The sequence below is a fragment of the Chamaea fasciata genome, unplaced genomic scaffold (assembly GCF_029207755.1).
Source record: "Chamaea fasciata isolate MVZ Bird 193981 ecotype frontalis unplaced genomic scaffold, bChaFas1.0.hap1 SCAF_10, whole genome shotgun sequence".
Taxonomy (NCBI): Eukaryota; Metazoa; Chordata; class Aves; order Passeriformes; family Sylviidae; genus Chamaea; species Chamaea fasciata.
In genome coordinates this window covers 4,755,522-4,774,961 of record NW_027094095.1, presented here as the reverse complement: position 1 = coordinate 4,774,961, position 19,440 = coordinate 4,755,522, and the positions used below count along the sequence as shown (strand labels likewise).

General features: G+C 57.6%; 2 protein-coding genes across 3 annotated transcripts in view; one reads left to right on the top strand and one right to left on the bottom strand.

The window, feature by feature from the left end:
* The first annotated feature begins 1,965 nt into the window (after positions 1-1,965).
* On the top strand, positions 1,966-12,001 carry LHX4 (LIM homeobox 4). The gene is made up of 6 exons (XM_066193093.1): positions 1,966-2,044; positions 7,307-7,478; positions 10,379-10,581; positions 10,731-10,885; positions 11,342-11,513; positions 11,604-12,001. The coding sequence occupies exons 1-6, from the start codon at positions 1,969-1,971 to the stop codon at positions 11,999-12,001; spliced, it is 1,176 nt and encodes a 391-aa protein (XP_066049190.1). The 5' UTR covers positions 1,966-1,968.
* Positions 12,002-12,483: 482 nt separating this feature from the next.
* ACBD6 (acyl-CoA binding domain containing 6) overlaps positions 12,484-19,440 on the bottom strand; it is an 84,725-nt gene continuing 77,768 nt past the window's right edge. The window contains exon 8 of one of the 2 annotated variants that reach the window (XM_066192134.1): positions 12,484-13,206. In XM_066192134.1, coding sequence (XP_066048231.1) covers positions 12,911-13,206 — 296 coding nt within the window. In that variant the 3' untranslated portion in view covers positions 12,484-12,910. Of the gene's footprint in view, positions 13,207-15,784; positions 16,386-19,440 lie in introns of those variants that run through there. The other variant, XM_066192135.1, reaches the window with a different exon arrangement.

The window sequence follows — 19,440 nt, the reverse complement described above, 5'->3', positions numbered from 1 at the left end:
ATGCTTCACCGAGGTGAAGGCTCGGTGCTGTGTGGCTTCCTTTGCCCGCTCACCACTTCCATGAACGATCCAGAGCAGGGCAGAGGGGGCTGGATCAATCTGGCAAAGCAGAAAAATGAATGAAAATTGAATTCCCCGAGGAGAAGGGGGTGGCGGGAGCTGTTATCCCGGCTGAGAGATAAATCAGAGCGTGCCAGAGAGCCGGGAGACCGCGATGACTCCCAGCAGCGGTGGAATAATTAGGGAAATAGGTTGGAAATGCAAAGCGGCAGGACAGGGAGGCGATGGGGCAGTGTCCGTCTGTCCGTCTGTCCGCGCGTCCGGCTAAACTTCTCCCGCAAATCTGCCTCAGGGACCTGCCTTTCTGCGAGCTGGGAGCCAGGCTCTGGCCGGCTGGGGGCTGGGGGGGCACGGTGGCCCCTGCCCCGAGGGGCTGCGGAGCGCAGGTGGCCGAGGGCGCCGGGGCTCTGGCCGTGCTTAATGCACTTAAAGAGCTGCGGCGTGATTTAGGGCATGGGACGGGACGGGATGGGAGGGGTTGGGATTCACCTCTCTGCCGTGGGAAGCAGATTTTGGCGTGCGGTGAACTGCAGGGTTGAGCTCACTGCTGTAATGAGCACACACCGGTCTCGGCACAGAGCTGCGATGTGAGGTGGGCGGGGGTTCTCTGGTAAAGATGAAGCTTTGGGGGGGTCAAACCCCAGCATCTCATACAAAAACTTCAGTTTTTTTCCTAAGGAACGGTCAGGCTTAATACATTTCTTCGATTTTATTACTTCTATTTTTAAACTTTTTTTCCCCCAGTTGCTGACTTGTCCCACCTGCATATTTCATAACGGGGCAGAGTTTTAGGTTTTTTCAGGTGGGAAAACCCTCTTCCTAGTAGTGTGGAAACGAAGGTTTGGCATGGACACACCTCAGCTGAGGGTGGCCGTGCTCCTGGCTGGGTGAACATCTTCCCTCACTTGCCGGAATCTGCCGTGTGCCACCACGGGGGCCTCACCCTGCTCTCTGAGCAGAGGGGGATGGCACATGGGGGCTGTTTGGCACCTTTGTCCCCGAGCTGGTGACACGGTGAGCTCGGGGCACCCACTCCACTTCAGTGAGTTTCCTCGCTCAGCCCTTGGCTGCCAGGTACCACCACATCGTTTTCCCTCTGGTGCTGCGGGCTGCGTTGTCTCAGGGTTTTCCCTCATGGGGATCCTCATGGAAGCCGCAGCCACACCGAGCCCTTTGCCCTGTGACTGTGGCCACCTTGTGCCACCACGGCCAGCGGGCTGCCAGGCTGGGCACGCTGCAGCGCTGCCGAGCTGGGCTGGCTCTTTCCGTGCCCAGCTGTGTCCCCGGGGAGGCACCGTTGGGATGGGCCCCAGGGATGTGTTAGAGCGACCTGTGGAAGCAGAACTTGCCACGGCGGGGTGACAGCCGCTGGGCAAGAACTCACGTTGGCGCGGGATGTGCCGGTGTCCGCCGGAGCCAGGGAAGTGTCCCTTGGCTGAGCCTCCATTCCTGGCGGCAGGAGGGCTATGGCCCCCAAAACGGGGACTCTCCAACGCCTTCCATAGAGCGGAGAAGGTCCCTGAGCCCCGGGAGCGGAGCCCGCCCGCGGCCTTGGGCTCGTCCCTCTCTGTCCCCAAAGGCACCACAGGACACAGCCCGGCCCCGGCCCCGCCCCTTCCCCGCAGGCCCCGCCCCCGCCGCACAAACCCCGCCTTCTCACCGCAGGCCCCGCCCCTGGCGGCGCGGAGCGGGCGCTGATTGGCTGCGGGGGGCCCGTCCCGCCCCCGCCCCCCTGCGGGCGGTGACGTCAGGCGCGCTCCCCGCAGGGGAATGAATGGGAGGCGGGCGGCACCGGCGGGCACCGGCACCGGGACACGGCACCGGGACACGGCACCGGGCTCCGCCGGCCCGGCCCGCGCCTCTCCCGCCCCTCTTCTCTCCCCTCCGCCGCTCCCCCGGGCCAATAAAATGATGCAAAGCTCCGCGCTCGCTGCCGAAGGGGCTGTCAAGGGGCTTCCCGAGATCCTCGGTGTGCCGGTGCAACGTAAGGACGCTTTTCTCTTCTTCCTCCTTCGCTCCCTGCCGCAAAGGCGGCCCCGGGCCGGCGGGGCAGCGCCCTGCGGGTGGGCAGGTGTCTCCGCTCCCGGTCGCTCCCGGCTCTGCACCTTCCGTTCGTTTTCCCCGGTGTGTAGCGCCGTTCACGGACGTGAGAACGCGGAGAGTGCGGAAGGGAGAGCGGTGCCCCGGGGCGGGCGGGCGGGCGGGCAGCGGAGCGATGCGGGCCCGGCCCCGACGGGGAGGACGGCGCGGCTCCGGCTGTGCGTGTGCAAGAGCGTGAATTCGAGTGTGAATGTGAGTGTCAGTGTGTGTGTACGGCCACGGCCCCCGCCCGCCCCCGCGCATCGCCGGCCCGCAGCGCACGACATCCCGCTTCTATCGTTTATCGCGACAGGCGCCGGTGGGAAAGGACCCAGGGCCGTGCGTACGGGGTACCGGGATGGCGAGCCCGGCCGGGCGCCGCGCCGCCCCCGGAGCGACGGCGCCGCATCCGCGTCTCTCCAAAAATCCCCTGCGTGTCTACAGGGCCGCGTATCTGCCCTGCAGCTACAGGTAGCGCGTCCGTGGGGGTGCGCACGGGCACGGCCTGGGGATGGTGCACCCCCACGGGGAATGCTGGACCCCAAAGCGGGGAATGCTGGACCCCAAAGCGGGGATGCTGGACCCGAGCTGTGAGTGAGCCACAGGATCGGTCAGCCCCGTTGTTCCTATAGGGCCGAGCCCCACTCGGGGGCATGCCGTGGGCACTATGGATGCCCCCTATGGATGGCGGGGGAGCCCGTGCGCCCTGGGGCTGCGCGGGAGGGCGGGGGGGCCTCCGCGGGCGGCCACCTGCGCGAGTATTGCTGCTGCTGTTGTGGTTATTGTTATTTTTTATTATTGTTGTTGTTGCTTCTCCCCGTTTGCAAACGGTTCCCGAGAGCCGGGGCGTCGCTGCGCTCCCGGAATGGGGGGATGGATGCTCGTCCCCCCCACAGCGGCGCCGAGAAAGTTGAGGGGAGGGACCTCGGGCGGCGGCGGAGGAGGGGCGAGACGGGCCCGAGCCGCGGGACAGCCCGGCCGAGGTCCGGGGGACACGGGGGGCACGGGAGGGTCCCCTCCGGGACAGGTTTCCCCCACCTCTGGCCGCTGCCCCGCGGAGCCTTCGCACCGTTCCGTGCCCCGCACGGGGCCCCGGCCCCCCGAGCGGCTGGAATTCGTTTTCCGTGGGTTTTTCGGTGGTGCCTCTTCCCGGGGCCCTTCGGGGGACCTGTCGCCGTTATCCCCCGTTTGGGTCCCTTTGCCGAGCTGCGTGAAGGCCCGTTTAACCAATTTCACCACAGCAGAGGGGAAGAAAAATCCCGGTCAGGAGCATAGAGCCGGTGCAGGGACAGGGACGAGGACAGGCAGGGTCTGTCCCACGACCGTATCCCGTCACGCCGCCGGTTCCGGGTCGGTGGGTCACTTCCATGGCCTCGGAATCCCTTGATTTAGGTAAAAAAAAAAATGAGGTGCCTAAAGCACCGTGGAGCAGCACTGCCCCAGAATAGCTCCCTGATCTGGCCCTTCTCAGGGCCACCAAACTCCCCTGCCCGTGAGATTGTCATTCCTGCACTGACTGATGGATATCAAGAATTAGCCGGAAAGAATCCTACGAGATGTTATTATTATTATTATTATTATTATTATTATTATTATTATTATTATTATTATTATTACTATTATTACAACCATTATTATTACTTCTATTTGTATATCTATTAATGCTATTATTATTAATAAGTATTATTATTGTTATAGTTATTTATGCCCAAAAAATTGGCAGAGAGGAAATAGATGAGGTTGAGCTGCTGAAAATCATCCTTCTGTGGTTTTCCCGCTGCCCCAGCCCGAGCCCTGCGGCCGCTGCCAGCTCCCAGGCACCCGCTTTCATGTCGTGACAAATTTGGGGCCGGATCCTGCCTCAGTGGCACAGAGCACAGCCCCCTCCGAGCCAAAGGAAGTTGTCTGGGGCAGGGGACCCCTTTCCCAAGAAGGAGCCAGGGTTTCCCCCCAGCCCCCAGCAACACCTCGATATTTCATCTAGTGTGAGAGGAAAACCCGTGACATTTTAATTTTTAATCACTATTAAATCACCGTTTTACCTCTCGATTTAGCCACCAGCCTCCTTATTTTAGCAGAGGCTGTGTCCTGCAACATCTTCCTCTGCGGGATTTTGGGGAGCCGAGCTGCGTCGTCCCCCCCCCCCGACAGACCTTGCTTCGCCTTGCAGACGGGATTGTTAAAAATAAAATTCCGAATATTATTTATGAATATTGTTTTGCAAATCTCGCCGGAGTCAAAACTTGTGCCAGAGCCTGCGGGAACAGTGCCCGGGTGCCGGCAAGCTCTGGCCAAGGGGCTGGAGCGGGGGGAGTGATTAATCGCCGCCGAGAAAGTCGTTTGCCCGCAGCAGAGAAATGGATTGGAAGGGTTTTTTTTTTTTTTTTTTTTGCATGTGAAGGAATGATGTTTCCTCCTCGCAGAAAGACTTTTGAAGGAATGCCCGGGCTGGGGCTTCCCTTGGGTTCGGTGCAGGCTCCGGTACCGGCGGGCCGGGCCGCCTTTGTGCTCCGCTTTCCCCCCTACATTCCCGGACACCCGTTCCGCAGCACCGGCGGGTTCCATCCCTTGCCCTGAAGGAGCGGAACGCGGCCCCGCAGCCGGGGGAGTGTTCGGCCCCGCGGTGCCCGGCGGGGAGCGCATCCCCCGGGGCTGCCCCGCAGCTCGCCCCGCTCGCGTCCGGAGCGGCTTTTGCGGTCCGGGGCATTGCCGAGGCCACCGGCCAGTTTGTTTCGTTTCAATCGTTATTTCTTTCATTTTTCCCGTCGGGGAGAGAGGCGGGGGTGGGGGGAACGGGAAGATGGACCCGCCGCTAATAAATCACGGGAGCGGCGGAGGCCAGGCCATGGCTCGGGTCCCCGTGCGTGGGAGGGGAGGGGGGGATTGCGGATCTGCCCACGGGATTTAATGGGATACGGCCAAATCCCGCCCGGGCGGCCGCCAGGGATGCACATGTGCGGTCCCGTCCCGGGCACGTCGGGCCGGGGCAGGGGGTGACCCCCAGACATCCCCCGTGCCTCGGGGAGAGGTTTGCTCGGAGGCTGCTGCATCTCCGGGGTGCAGAGGGGGGACCCTGCGGCTGCGTCCCCCCTCCAGGACCATCCAAAGCCCCCTTTGCACGGAGCCAGGGAATGCTGCTGGGCAAAGGCAGCCAGGGAGCGCCTCGTTCCTCGTGTACCGATCGTACCCATTAACTTCAGCCCTGTTCCATAAAATAATTCAGTTAAAAGGAGCGCCATAAAATGCGAGGCAGGGAGGCAGCTGCCTGTGTGGCAAAGCACAAAGCAGGATGCAGGGCTTGAATTTTAGATGTTTTCTCTCTGCAAACCAGAGGGACATCCCCTGGTTCCCCTTTTTGTTATTGTTATATTATTACTATAATAATTATTATTAATAATAATAATATTATCCCTGTGTGTGCACACAGGCATCATTGCACCCACAGGCACCTGTGCCTGGGGTTGGTGCCGTGCATCTACAGAGAAATTGGAAGGAAAATCGGTCTCCTCTTAAAAAAAAAAAAAAAACAAAAACAAAACCAGTTTTCTTTCGAAATTCGAAGGGAGATGTATTCTCGGCTGCAGTTGTTTGCTGGTTGAAATTGAGCTGCGTTGCTGCTTTTAGGACGGGGAAAGCTCTTTGTTGGCTTGTGAGAGTGCGGGGTGGGTGCCTGTAAATACACACGTGTTGACATAAACAATCATTTAGACACAAAACGTCTTTCCTGGAGGTGCACACGCGTTTATGAAACGACCGAGAAGGATTTCCCGGGGCTCTGCTGGTGCCACCGCCGGTGCCAGCGGCGTTCGCGTTGCTCTCACACGGGTTTAACAAATCCAGGCTGGAAATCGTGGCTGGTGCCGACCTGCAGCCGCCGTGCTGGAGGGAGGGGAGCGAAGCGTCCAGGTGTTCCCAAAACGAGAAGGGAAAGAGGCACCTCTAGAAGCCGTAGAGTTATTATTTTTAAATTTTTCGTGCGGTTAATGCGACAGAGGCTGGAATGCCAGCGATAGCTGTGGTCTGAGGAGCGCTGGGATTGTCACTGTCTAACCTGGGCAATGATGGAATGAGCTGCCCTCACGTCAGGTACGTGGCAGGACCCCAAAGGATTTTGAAATAATGTCGTTTGAGGCTGTAACCATATGAGATTTTCCTGTGCTCTTTTCCACCTTCCCGCTCCCCCCCACTTTATTTCCTCCTTTGCCCGTTCGTTCCTCTTCCCCTCGCTCTTCTTTTCTATTCCCCCTCTTTTTCTTCCTTTCCTTCCTCTTTCTCTCCCTTTCCCCCTTTTCATTTTTTTCTTCTTTTCCTCCCTTGTACCATTCCTTTCCTCTTTTCTCTCACGTTTTTTTGGTTCTCCTCTTTTTGCTTTTCTTTTTGTTTCTGCTTTGTTTTCTCCTTTTCCTGTTTCTTTTTTGAATATTTTCTTCCTTTCCCTTTTTCAGAAAATATTTTTCCTTCTTGTGAATTTTTTCCATCTTAAATATTTTTTCCTTAAAATAGCTTTTTCTCTTTTTTATTCCTCACTTCATATCTATTTCTTATCTTTTTTTTCCTTTTTAAATTTTTTTTTAATTCTATACGGTTTTCCTTTTTAAAATATTTTTTCTTTTTTAATATAATTTTCCTTTTTCTTAATCTATTTTCCTTTTTTGTATTTTTCCCCTTTAATATATTTTTTTCTTTGTAAAAATCTTTATTTTAATTATTTTCCCTTTTTTATTTGTTTGGGTTTTTTTTTTTTTTGGGGGGGGGGGGGTGTTCCCCATTTTTTTATTTTTAAACCTTTCCCCCCCTGCCAAATCCATCTACTTCCATATGTGTGAGTGACTGGGGGACAACAAGCGGCGTCCCTGCTCGGTGGTCATGCCATTCCAGAGGGAGGGAGAGGCAGGCAGGGAAAACGCGTGGCAGAGAGCAGGACAGGGCCTGAAAAACGGGATGAATAAAAGAAAAGCATCACGTGTGTGTGTGGCCGTGTCCAGCCGCGGGCAAAGGTTTTTGGCAAAGATTTGCAAAGGGAGACGTGCCGGGACACCGGGGAGTTGAGGGGTGGCAGCTCCTCACCCCCAAACCCCCAGGACGTGCCCGGGCAGGGCTTTGGGAGCCCCGGGGAGGTGTCGGTGGCTGACGCTGCTCTTCTCTCCATCCCTCTCGCCCCGGCCAGAGATCCCCCAGTGCGCCGGCTGCAACCAGCACATCCTGGACAAGTTCATCCTCAAGGTCCTGGACCGGCACTGGCACAGCTCCTGCCTCAAGTGCGCCGACTGCCAGATGCAGCTGGCCGAGCGCTGCTTCTCCCGGGCCGGCAGCGTCTACTGCAAGGAGGATTTCTTCAAGTGAGTACCCCCCAAAGCAGCATCTCCCCGCCCGCCGAGCAAGCTCGCAGCCTCGTTTTAAGCGTATTTTCTCCAAAATCTTCCTGCAACTTGTTGTTGTTGTGGAAATAAAGGGAATGTGGGTGATTTGCAACTGCTGCCAGCTGGATTCTGGTTGTTGGGATTGAATCACGGGAAAGCCCCAAATCTCCCTGGCGCTCCTGGCCCTCCCCCGTGCGGGTGTTCAGGTCCCCGGGATGACATCCTGGCCCCGGCTCGGCTCGGAGCTAGAGGGCAGGAGAAACTCGTGCAAGGCAGCGACAACGCTGCCTCTTCCTCCCGAGTGCCTCCCTCGCCTCCTCGGGATTTGCTGATGCTGTTTCTCTCCCTCCACTTTTTTTTTTTCTTTTTCTTTTTTTTTTTTTTCCCTCCCTCCCATTAGCGTGAAAACCTCATTTGATTGCCTTGGCAGCTGCCTCTGTGCTGTGCGATGCCCCGGCCTTGGCATTTTCCCTGCTCCCATGAGACAGAGACAGGACAGCCCATTCCCCACTAAAAATGGACTTTGCCTTCAGGATGCTCTGGTCCCTGGTTGCCGGTGAAACCTGGGAGTTTTCCCAAGGGGTAGAGAAGGTTTTTTTTGCTGGGACTGGATCGCCATGAAGCAGAGGGGTTGGGTCCTGGCCGGTGGGTGCCTTTCACTGCTTGGATGCAGGAGATGGGGCTCAGCCACAAAGCAGTTGCTGCCCCTCGGGGACTGAAGCCACCTCCTCCTGCCGTCATCTGTCCCCACCACCCCTCACCACCGGCCTAAAGGCACAACGGTCAGTCCCTAGACAGGATTCCCCTGCCTTCCCATCCCCAGGCTCTCCTAGATCCTCACCAGGCATCAGGACCAAAGATGCAGCTTGGATTTCTCCTTCCCGGGGACGGTCAAAGCGGCCACTCCATCCTGGGTAATAACACTTCACTTCTGATATTTTCCAGCCTATTAATCTCCGAGTCATTTAAATAGTCGCCCAAAAGGTGCGGGTAATCAATGTTAATTGGAGTTGAAAGATCAGCGACTTTCTCAGATGAGGTCCTGCCTGGATTATTTGGTGCCAATCAATAGCAGCTCGGCGCTCGCACCTCACCTTTCCTTAACCGCTCATTGATCTCGGGGTGGGGAACCTGCGGGGGACGTGAGGATTTCAGCCCAGCTTCAGAGGCACTTGGTGATGCAGGAGCTGCTTGGGAAAGGAGCAGATCGATTTTTTTTTTTTTTCCTTCCCCGAAATTGCAGCTCTTGGTCCTCAGCTCTGTCCTGGGTCCTCTGTCCGTGGATGTTGTGGAAATACCCCGGGGTGTCAGGAGAGTTGTTAAAATGGCTTTTAGAGTGTTCTGTGATGGGGGGAGAATGGGCAGTGGATGGGGACTGCAGAGTGGGCAGCAGCTCAGCCTTGGGAGCAGAAAAGCATCCTCTGTCCATCCTATCTATCCCTCTCCCACTCCGGCCTTCCTCCTTCCTTCCATTCCCACCTTCCTGCCTCCTCCCCTCCATTCCCGCCCACCCTGCACCCCTCCCTTTATCCTCCATCCTATCATTCCTCCCTCCCTTCCTCCTGTCCATGTCCCCTCCACCCCTCTCCTTCCTCCCTTCCTCTCCCACCTTCCCTCCCATCTGACTCCAGGAGAGCTGAGGTCTCCCCAGCAGATGTCCAGGGCCTCTCCCTTTAGGATACAAGTCCAGAAAATGGGACAAAACAGGTTTTTCCTTCTCACCTTCTGCTTCCAACACCCCGAAATCGTGCTGGCACCACCCATGCCCGGTACCTGCCCCCATCCCTGGGGGGATGAGGGTCTCAGAGACAGTCTCAGAGACCCAGCTTTGGTGGCTGTGCCCTGGATTTCTGGAGGGGATGGGTGGCCATGGGGCTTGAGGGTGATTTTGCACCACTGGGGGATGTTCAGGCCTCAGGGGACAGTGAGAGGTGCCTGGAGTGGCTGCACTCCCTGGGCACTCCCAGGTGCCAGCAGCCTTGGGGACAAAGGGACTGGGTGCTCCTGTGCCGCCTCCTTGGACGCAGATGGGGACAGGTTTATTCTGACAGCTTTGTCACCTGGGCTGCTGCAGCACCAGGGTGGCTCTGTGGTGTTCTGGGCTGTTTGGGGCTGCTGTGGGGAGCAGGGGAGCCCTGTGGGGCCAGAGGGAGGTGGGGGTCTGCCCCAGGCCAATCCCACAGCATCTGTTGCTGAAAACACCGGTGGAATATCCACCGACTTTTGGCTTCCTTCTCATGGCATGTGTCACCCTTGTGCCATTAATTCAGTGAATTCATTTCTTGCACACTTCCCGCACCATTCTTGGGCGCTCCTTGCACACTCATTGCATGAATCTCCCACACTCTTTGCAGGTTCTTGTACCATCCTTGCACATTTCTTTCAGGCACGTTTCTTACATGCTTCTACACTCCTTGCACCATCCTTGCATGCTCCTTCCACACTTCTCCCACGTCCCATGCACACTCCTGCAGCCCTGCTGGTGGCTTTGCTCGTGCCCCACACCAGCCCACCCCACGCCCCTGTCAGGCCGTCGTTATGGTGTAAGAGCCCCATCATTCTGCATTAATCTGGGATTCATCATGCCAGCGGGGCGGCGTAATTAATTTATTTGGTATTAATGTGGATGAAATATGTACTGTCCTTGCAGGGGAAAAATCAGGCAGCCTATAAGCATTAGTTAAAAGAATCATTAAAATCAAACCTTCCTCGGCTCCATTAGGCCGGTCTCTCACTCTGAGGAAGATAAACCCCCGCCGTGTGAAGTGTCATGCATAATAAGGTTGATTGCTGGTTTGAACTCTGCCCTGTCTCCTGCTCCCCATCCCTGCAAACCCCACCTCGCCGGGGGGCTCAGGGTCGCCCGCTTCTCCTGGCAGGCGTTTCGGGACCAAATGCACGGCGTGCCAGCAGGGCATCCCCCCGACCCAGGTGGTCCGCAAGGCGCAGGACTTCGTGTACCACCTGCACTGCTTCGCCTGCATCATCTGCAGCCGGCAGCTGGCCACGGGCGACGAGTTCTACCTGATGGAGGACGGGCGGCTGGTCTGCAAGGAGGACTACGAGACCGCCAAGCAGAACGGTAGGCACCCCGAAGAGGCTGCGGGGGGCGCGGCGCGCACAGGGCTGGCCGTGGCTGGTGTCGCTGCGGGCTCTGGGGCAGCTGGTTTTGGGGAGATGTTCCCCAGAGCTGCTGCTGCTCGGGGCTGGTACCGGCTCCTTCGCTTGCAGATGACTCGGAGGCGGGCGCCAAGCGGCCCCGGACCACCATCACGGCCAAGCAGCTGGAAACGCTGAAGAACGCCTACAAAAACTCCCCCAAGCCCGCCCGGCATGTGCGGGAGCAGCTCTCCTCCGAGACCGGGCTTGACATGAGGGTCGTGCAGGTGAGGCCGCGGGCGCCCCTCTCCACCCTGTCCCAACAGAAGGGCGACGCAGGGCCCCCTCTGGGGGTGCTGGGTTTTAGGGGATGCAGGGGTGACAGGGCTATTGGGGTGGTGGGGGTGCCTGGAAGCTGGGCTGCAGTGGTGACGAGCTGCCGGATTGCATGGGGCTGCGGGAGCTGGGGGGCGGGAGCGTTGGCATGCGGGTTTGCAGGGGTTTAGGGATGCTGGGTTGCATGGGGCCGCAGGTGTTGGCATACCAGGATATTGGTGTGCCAGGCTGCTGGCACGCTGGGATGTTGGGGTGCTGGGATGTAGGGGTGGCAGGATGCTGGAGCGCTGGGTTCCATGGGCGCTGGGTTTCAGAGGCGGTGGATTACAAGGGTGCCGCCATGCAGGACTGTCAGGGTGGCGGGGTGCCGTGGTGTCACCGATGTCCCTCCCCATTGCCCGCTCCAGGTGTGGTTCCAGAACCGGCGGGCCAAGGAGAAGCGGCTGAAGAAGGACGCGGGGCGACATCGCTGGGGACAGTTCTACAAGAGCGTGAAGCGGAGCCGCGGGACAGGGAAGCTGGAGAAGGAGAGCTCGGCCGAGGACTGCGGCGTCAGCGACAGCGAGCTCAGCTACCGCGGTGAGCGCGGCGCCCGAGCGGGGCCGGGGGGCGGCCGGGCTCCCCCCCGCGCTGACCCCCCGCCTCCGCTCTCCCTCCTGTCCCCGGCAGAAGACCAGATCCTCTCCGAGCTCGGCCACAACAACAGGGTGTACGGCTCCGTGGGCGACGCGGCGGGCGGACAGTTGCTGAACGGCGGCTTCTCCATGGAGGGCACGGGACAGACGTACCAGGACTTGCGGGACGGCAGCCCCTACGGCCTCCCGCAGTCGCCGTCCTCCATCTCGTCGCTGCCGGCCCACCCGCCCTTGCTCAACGGGCTGGACTACGCCATGGACGGCAGCCTGGGGCTGGTGGCCCACGGGGCGCAGGGGGTGAGTCAGACGCTGCGGGCCATGGCCGGGGGGGGCCCCACCTCCGACATCTCCACGGGCAGCAGCGTCGGGTACCCAGACTTTCCCACCAGCCCGGCCTCCTGGCTGGACGACATGGATCACCCCCCTTTCTAAGCGCTGCTCGCCCCCCGCCCCGGCCCCCCGCGCTCCCCCCGGCCCGCAAGCGCAGCACCCGCCGGCGGCTGAACCTTTCCAGGATTTCCCGTGGGAATTGGCCCTGGAGGGCTGGAGGGAGGGGGGGACGGCACCGGCGATGGCTGGGGCGGCCGTGCCCGGGCGGGGGGCACGGATGCCTTCGGGTGTAAGCACAAGAGAGGTGGCGGCGCACGGGAAGCGCGGCGAGGACCCCGGCGCTGCGCTGCGGACGGCGGGGACCCGGCCCTGGCGCGGCCGGCGGGAGGGACAGAAGGACAATCAGGGGTGGCAGAGCCCATCCCGGCACCCGCGCCATCCCCGCACCCCCCCTGCCGAGCACCGCTGCTATTTTCAAGAGTTATTTTTCGATATGGTGTTGAAACTCAACTCGGCGCTGCCCGGAGCCTCCGCGGAAAGAGAAGTCTATATTGTAGAAGGGTTTATTTTGCCGGGGACGCGTCCGGGCAGGGCCATTGCCCCCCTGCCGCGGGCGATCCTGCCTGCTCCTGGCCTGGTGGCCGTGATTTATCCCTGGGCGCGCAGGAGCATCACTGCTTTGTACCATGGCCACGCGAGGGGAAGGAATTAAAAAGCTTGCCCACTGGCCAAGCTGCGCCACGGCGGGGCCAGCCGGGGTGCCTGGGGCTGGAGGGGTGGGCGGGCGAGGTGGGCAACATTTGCTCTGAGGGCATTGCAAAAACAATTCCTTCCCAATAGCGAGGAGGAATTTCGTCAGCTGCAGAAGCACCTGCGTCGTGGGAAGGGGAGGCGACCGGGGCGTGAGAGGCTCCCGGTATGGGTCACCCTCCTCCTTTGGTGCCGTGGGTCTGATGGTACTAAAGGGTGAGTGCAGGCAGGCAGGAAGGATCCCGATGGCTTTGGCACATCCTACAAGCCCCATGGGGTCTGCTCCTGGCCAGGCTCACTCAGCACTAGCCCCTGCTCAAAACCCATCTCCCCCAGAACAGCCACACCCCCTACCCTCAGACATTCAGCCCCATGGATCCAGCTCCACACGCTCTGCCCGGGGTCCCAGCTCTGCCCCAGCCCCACAGCGATGCCCTGGCCCTGGGGTCCCTGCCATCTTCTCTGTCTCTGGGGTGATGCTGATGATCCCAGCCTGCCCTTCAGGGAGGGCTGGCGGTGGATCCAGTTAGTCGGCTCCTTCCAGAGTTGTGGAGGCTCTAGAAGCAGAGGAAAAAAAAAAAAAAGAATAAAAATGGGGAAAAAAAAAAAGCTACACGAGAAAGCACATCACTGGTCTGTCCTTGTCCTTCCTTGTCCCCTCCCCAGCTGGGTGCCTTGGTGCTGCAGGAGCTGCCCCAGCTGCATCCATGTGCCTCTCCCCTCCCCAGCCTTGGGTGCTGCTTCGTGCCAAGCTCCCGGCCTTGCCGGCACTGGTGGGGAGGGGGACGGGGGAGAGCTGTGCCTGCTGCTCTCCATCCCCCTTCGACAAGGCCAAATGCCTCCTCCCCTCGCTCTGTAAATTTTGTACAGTTCCAGAAAGTGAGAGTCTTGTTTCCTGGGGGAAGAAAAAGGAAAAAAAAAAAAGAAACCCAACAAATAATAATAATAATAATAATAAATTTAAAGAATAAAACCTTATTTATTGCCATGTCTTGGGGAGAAATGATCCCCCCAAATTGCCCCCGGATTTGGGCCCAGGGCATTGCTTTTGTACCCTGCCTCTGGTGTGTTGGCATGAGATGTGTACAGTCACCCCCTCCGCCCGGAGGGAAAGCGATGGCAAATAAACTCGGGATGCTCTTTAGCAGCTGCTGTCTCTGAGATTTTTCTTCCTCAGTGGGAGGGCAGTGGCATTGCCTGCTCTGGCACCGTTGGCTGTTTGGGGTCAGGATTGCCAGGGTCGCATCTGGATGGTGGAACTGACCTCCCTGGGTGATGGAACAAGTGACACTGGTCACTGTGCCCTGGGTTTTTGCTGGCACAGAGAGGTTCGGGGTGGGAATCTCCACGGCTGCCACATGGCACCCCAAGGTGGCACAGCTGTCCTGCCACCACGCAGCAGTGACAGTGGGTGCCTGGCTGTGCCACCACAGCGCTTGGTGGGCACAGGTGAGGTGGAAGGGCCATGCCAGGCAGGAGGGGTGGGGGGGGTCCAAGCCCCTCCGTGGGCACTGGTGTGTTGGCTTTCTGTATTTTAATCATTTTAACATTTAATGCTTCTCAATTAAAGTGATTTCCTGGAGTAGATGCCAAGCTTAGGGCAAATGCACATTAACCACTTTCTGTATCGGTAGTTAAAGGCACCAAGGGATTTAACAGCAATCCGCAAGGCTGCTGGGGAAAGGTTTGGCTGAATAAAGCAGATTATAAACAATAATATATGTCTTTCTCTCCTTCCCACCCCCACCCCCGCTTTCTTTTTTTTTTTTTTTTGGAAAGGCTCCAACCTCACAAACAGACCTAAAGTGCTATAAACATCTCCAGGGCTGAGCGCTCAGGCCCCAAATGTGCTCTCTGAAAGCACCGGCACCGCGGCTACCGCTTTTCATCCCGGCTTTAACAGAGATTTTTTATTACCCAGCGTGTCCATCAAGCCAGGCAGTGGCTGTGCATTACGGCCCTGCACAGGGGTGGCCCTGCTTGTCCCCAACCTTGGTGCCACCGTGTCTCCCTCACAAAGTCAGTGTGACCCCAGTAACGGGGTTGGCATCTTTGCTTCATCTGCATCCGGACGCAAAAGTGCCAGGCTGTGATAAGCCAGCCTGCAGCTGCCCCGGGCAGGGGCAAGGGGAGCAGAAGCCATGGTGGGGGGATCTTGCTTAATATTAATTAATGGAAAATAACCTGCCCAAGCCATTGTGTCCCCACCACACGGCCTGTGACGTGTGTGGCGTGGTGGCTGCTGGAGCCAGCGCAGAGACTTCGTCAGCGTCGGCGAACGCTGGCAGGAGCCACAGACACTGTGAGGGGCCAAAACCCACGTGTGCCTGCTGCCCAGCCAGTCCTCAGCCAAGGGAATGTTCCCATTTATTTTCCTGAGGCTGGATGTGCTGCAGAACCCGATGGCAAGCAGCTTCCTGTCACAGCCATGGAGATTTCCTCTGCTCCCCCCAGGCTGTAAATCTTGTCTGGGAAGAGCAAACCCATGGCAATATCCCGCAGGGAAGCCACGGGCTCCTCTTGCCACACACCCACGCAGTGCAGCAGCCTCCCTCCCAGCTGGGAGCTATCCCACAGCACAAACCCACCCCTGGCAGCTCCCGTGGGCCCAGCTGGGATGCTGATGAGGAAGCACTAAACCCCATGACCATCCCGCATCCTACTCCAGTGCTCAGGCATGGCCACGAGGGACATTTTCCCCCCTATCTGGGTACTTGGCCAGCTGAGAAGATCATGAAGAGTCTGAGACACGCGCAGAAGAGTGACAGAGTGGGTGCAGGTTTATCTGTGTTCAGCTCTTACCAGACCTCAGCCCTGAAGGAGTCATTCCAGGGATGGGGACACAGCAGGAGGCCCTGGAGCTGCGAAGGGAGGTGGGGTTTAAAGCCATTCAATTCAGCAAAGTGGTAAAAGTCCTGTCAGCTTGGAGAGGTTGATTAGCAACGTGTTGTGTGAGAACTAGAGGGACAGCCAGACACTTGTATGACCCTGCTGTCTTTGCAGGTCTCCCTCCCCAGGACAAGCAGAACTTCCCAAGGGTTATGGCTGCACTGAGCTGCCTCCCATTCTTATGGCTTCCGAGTCACTCCCTGCAAAAAAACCCAAAACTACAAAGCCAAACAAACACACCGAGGCTCAATCCCAAGACTGTGCTTTTATTTATATTATTTGTTTGGACCCAGGGAAAAAAAAACCCCACCCAACAAACCAAAATTCAACCTGAACGGGAGAGATGAGCATCTCACCTGGCCCCGCATCCCCACAGAGGAGCAGACCGGTCAGCCCACGCTGCTCTGGTGAGACAGCCCGTACAGTACTCGTGTTTGATACATTAAAATAATACTTGGGGCCTCCTCCAGGCCCTCTCCCCTCTCCCTCCCCCCTCAAATACTGATAAACGTCAGAGCATGCCAAACTCTGATGCCATCCTGCTCAGGACACGTGCTTGGCTCTCGAGCTGGAGAGCCCAGCCAGACTCTGTGTTTTAAAAGGTCCCCTCGAACCCCCGAGGTGTTTGGGGAGGGCAGCAGGGAGGGGGGGGAAGGGCTGTTATTGCAGAGCATCCCTGTCCCCCCGCGGGGTCAGGGCTGGCCGCTGCCGTGCTGCTGCAGAGCCGAAGTGATGGCTTTGGAGTCCGTCACCTCCTCGGGCAGGCAGCCCTCCTGGTCCCGCAGCCTGGGGTCGGCTCCCGACTGCAGCAGCAGCTCCACGATGTCCAAAAACTCGCAGGTGGCAGCTGGGGGGAGGAAGGGAAGGGTTAGTGTGGGCAGGTTGGCCCGAGGTGGAAGCGAGGGGCGTTTTTGGAGCGGTGGTTGTAGCTGGAGGCAGGAAACGCCAGCTCAGCACCTGGCCCGGCGCAGCAGAGCTTTGCTGGGGCAGTGCTCATGCAATGCATTGCTTTGGATTTAATAGTGCAAAGGAAGGAGAAAAGACAGAGTGAGAGCAATGCAAAGCCAGGATTACTGAGAGGGTGCCACTGCTGCAACCAGCACCCGGAGCCCGCAGTGCAGTCAGAGGTGCTGGGAGCCCAGGGACCTGCAGGGCATCACCTGATGGGAGCCCAGGGAACCTGGGCACAGCTTGGCTAAGGCTCCGCTCCTTCACATCCAGGACAGGAGACTGACCCTGGGAAGGGGCCCCAGAGTGCTACTGCACCCTGAAGTGCCACCTGGGAAAGGATTCCCTGCCTGTTTTTGTATCCAGAATTTATAACGCATTCACTACCTCTAATGGATCTATAAGCCCTCGCCCCTCACCTGCCTCCTGAATCTCTCAGGGAGCAGGGAGCACATCCCAGGCACGGCATCTTCAGCACTGCCTCACTCCTGACTTTTGCCCATCAATTGTCTTTGCACAAAACTCAGGTGGTTTATAGCTACTGGCCACCACTTCCTCAAGCATCAGCTCCAGGCCACCGTGCCCATGGCCTGGGACAGCTGGTAGTGGCACGCATTTTACTCCTCACACCTCTACTAGCAACTGTTTTTTCATCCCTCATTTTCTCTGCCAAAATAGAGTCAAGTCTGACCTGAGCTCTTCTCTGTCCTAGGATGTCTTACCTAAGGATGCTAAAAAAGAACCAGGAAAATCAGGAAATTCTTTGCACTGAAGAGCTGGACTTGGCTGACATCGGCAGAAGTCCCAGACCCTGGGTTTTCCCTTCAGACCCCAGTGAAGCCAAAACCTGCCTTACAAGTCCACGAAGCTAGCAGCTTCCTCCTGCATTGGTAGCAATTGGTTTTAATCGTATTTTGGGTGTTTTTATAAAGCAACCAACTGAATCCTTTAGTAATTAGAGTGTCTTTTGCATTACTCTGCAGTCTTCTACTGATCCAAAAGGACAAGCAGTAATGTCTCATTAAAATATGTTCAATGTGTGATTGGAGTTTATTTTGAAAAGATAAAAGAGGGGTCAAAAAGGGGAAACAGGTTGGTGAGGAAGCAGGTGGGGGTGTGGGCGAGGCTGAGCTGAAGGGGGGCACAATCCCTCTGCAGAAAACAGACTTCCAAAGGTGCCAAGGAAGGTATGGTGGCAGCTTCTGGGGATGGGCAGCCGGTCCCCACAGGGAAAGGTGGCTCACTCGTCCTTGAGCAGGCTGGGGACATCCCTGGGGACGAGCACAGCTGCTGGATTTATCACACCCTGGGACCCTCGATTTGTCAAGGGCCAGAGCGGCAGCCCTGACACTGGCACGGGTGAAGATGAATTTCCATTCAGCGCAGTTCGCCTCCCGACTCCATTAATCCTCAGGGTTCAGATGATGAATTTTTTTTTATTATTTATTTTCCCTCCAGCGTCCCCTCCCACTGCCCTGCCACGGCGCAGACAGAGCCGAACAGATGGTGCTTTGCAGGGAAGCCGGAACGCCCAGGAGGATACGGAGCCTGCCCACTCTGCGGCCACGTGGCCACCACTGCTCGGAGAAGCCTTGATTTCCTCTGGGAGAGGCAGCAGCGATGATTCCAGTATTCCCGCTGGGTGGGTGGGTGGGTGGATGGATGGAGAGGAGCCGAGGAGAAGGGGCTGCTCAGCAGGGACACTGCACACAGCCATGGGCACGGGCTCCGGTCCCGCCGGACCGCGCTGCGCTGGCCTCCACTTAACCCCCGATTAAAGCCGGGGTCAGCGCCGATCGGAAGGAGCCGGGATTTATAACCCCCAGCAGGATGCGGTTTGACACCGGCTGTAATCAGGAGAGCTGTCACCACAAGGACAGCTGTCAGGCCACGCCGGCTCATAAAAAGGGATGCAGACACCCTAAAAGCAGGGGCTGCCTTGCTGATGGGATTTAACCCTTCCCTGAACTCCGTGAACAGCCTCCAACAAAAGGGAAGGCCTTGCGAAGGCACTGCTCTGCTCAGGGATGGTGTCCATGGGAGCTCTCCTGCCTCTGCTGCAATTAACGACTGGGTTGTGAAGTGCTGACTGAAATGGGACTGGGAGGTGACGCTGAGTTCCAGTTTCAGGCCAACAGCCGCTTGAATCAAACCCGGTCACCCATTTAGGGAGCTGTTTCCAAGCTCGGAGTGATTTATGGCCAGATCAGCAAGAAAGGGAATGAGGATGTCCTGAGGGCAGTGATGGCCACCAGGAACAGCCAGGCACCCATGGGGACACCAGGCCTGTGTGCCAGCGACCCAGAGAGGCTTTCCCAAAGATGATATACAGGGAGGAGAGAGGGAATAATACTCAAAGGGAAGAAAAAAAAAATAATTCAACAGTTAACAAACATTCGGGAAGAAAATCCTGGGAAATTGTCATTATTGAAACACCTGAGCTGGAAGGGTGGATCAGAGAAACCATTTCTGAAATAATGTTCATTATAATCAGCTATGTTTGCTTGTGTTGAACAACCTGCCTCAGTCCCCAGCCAGAGGGATCCACCTCCATGGAATTTAAACTCAGGTGATGCATTCACTTTTTCCTTTCACACACTGGGCTTGCATGAAGCAAGTGCTCTCGGATAATTTACACGTGTGCTATGCTTTTGCACAACCTATTATAATCTGCTGTGCACCCCTCAGTTCTGGAGTTGGGAAAGCATCTTCCCAGGAGAGACAGCCCAACCTGGAATGGCTTAGGAAGAGGCAATGTGGCATTTTAAGCGCTGTCCATCTGCAGACGACGCTGCGCTAAGCAACAGATTCACCATTCCAGTCACACTGACAGGAATTTGAAAAATTGAGTATCCTACAGGAAAGCTCCCACAGGGAGAAATCACACATTATTGGAACTACAGCCTCAGTTCAGGAGCCCTGGAACCTGGGAGCTTAGCTCCAGATCCAAATGC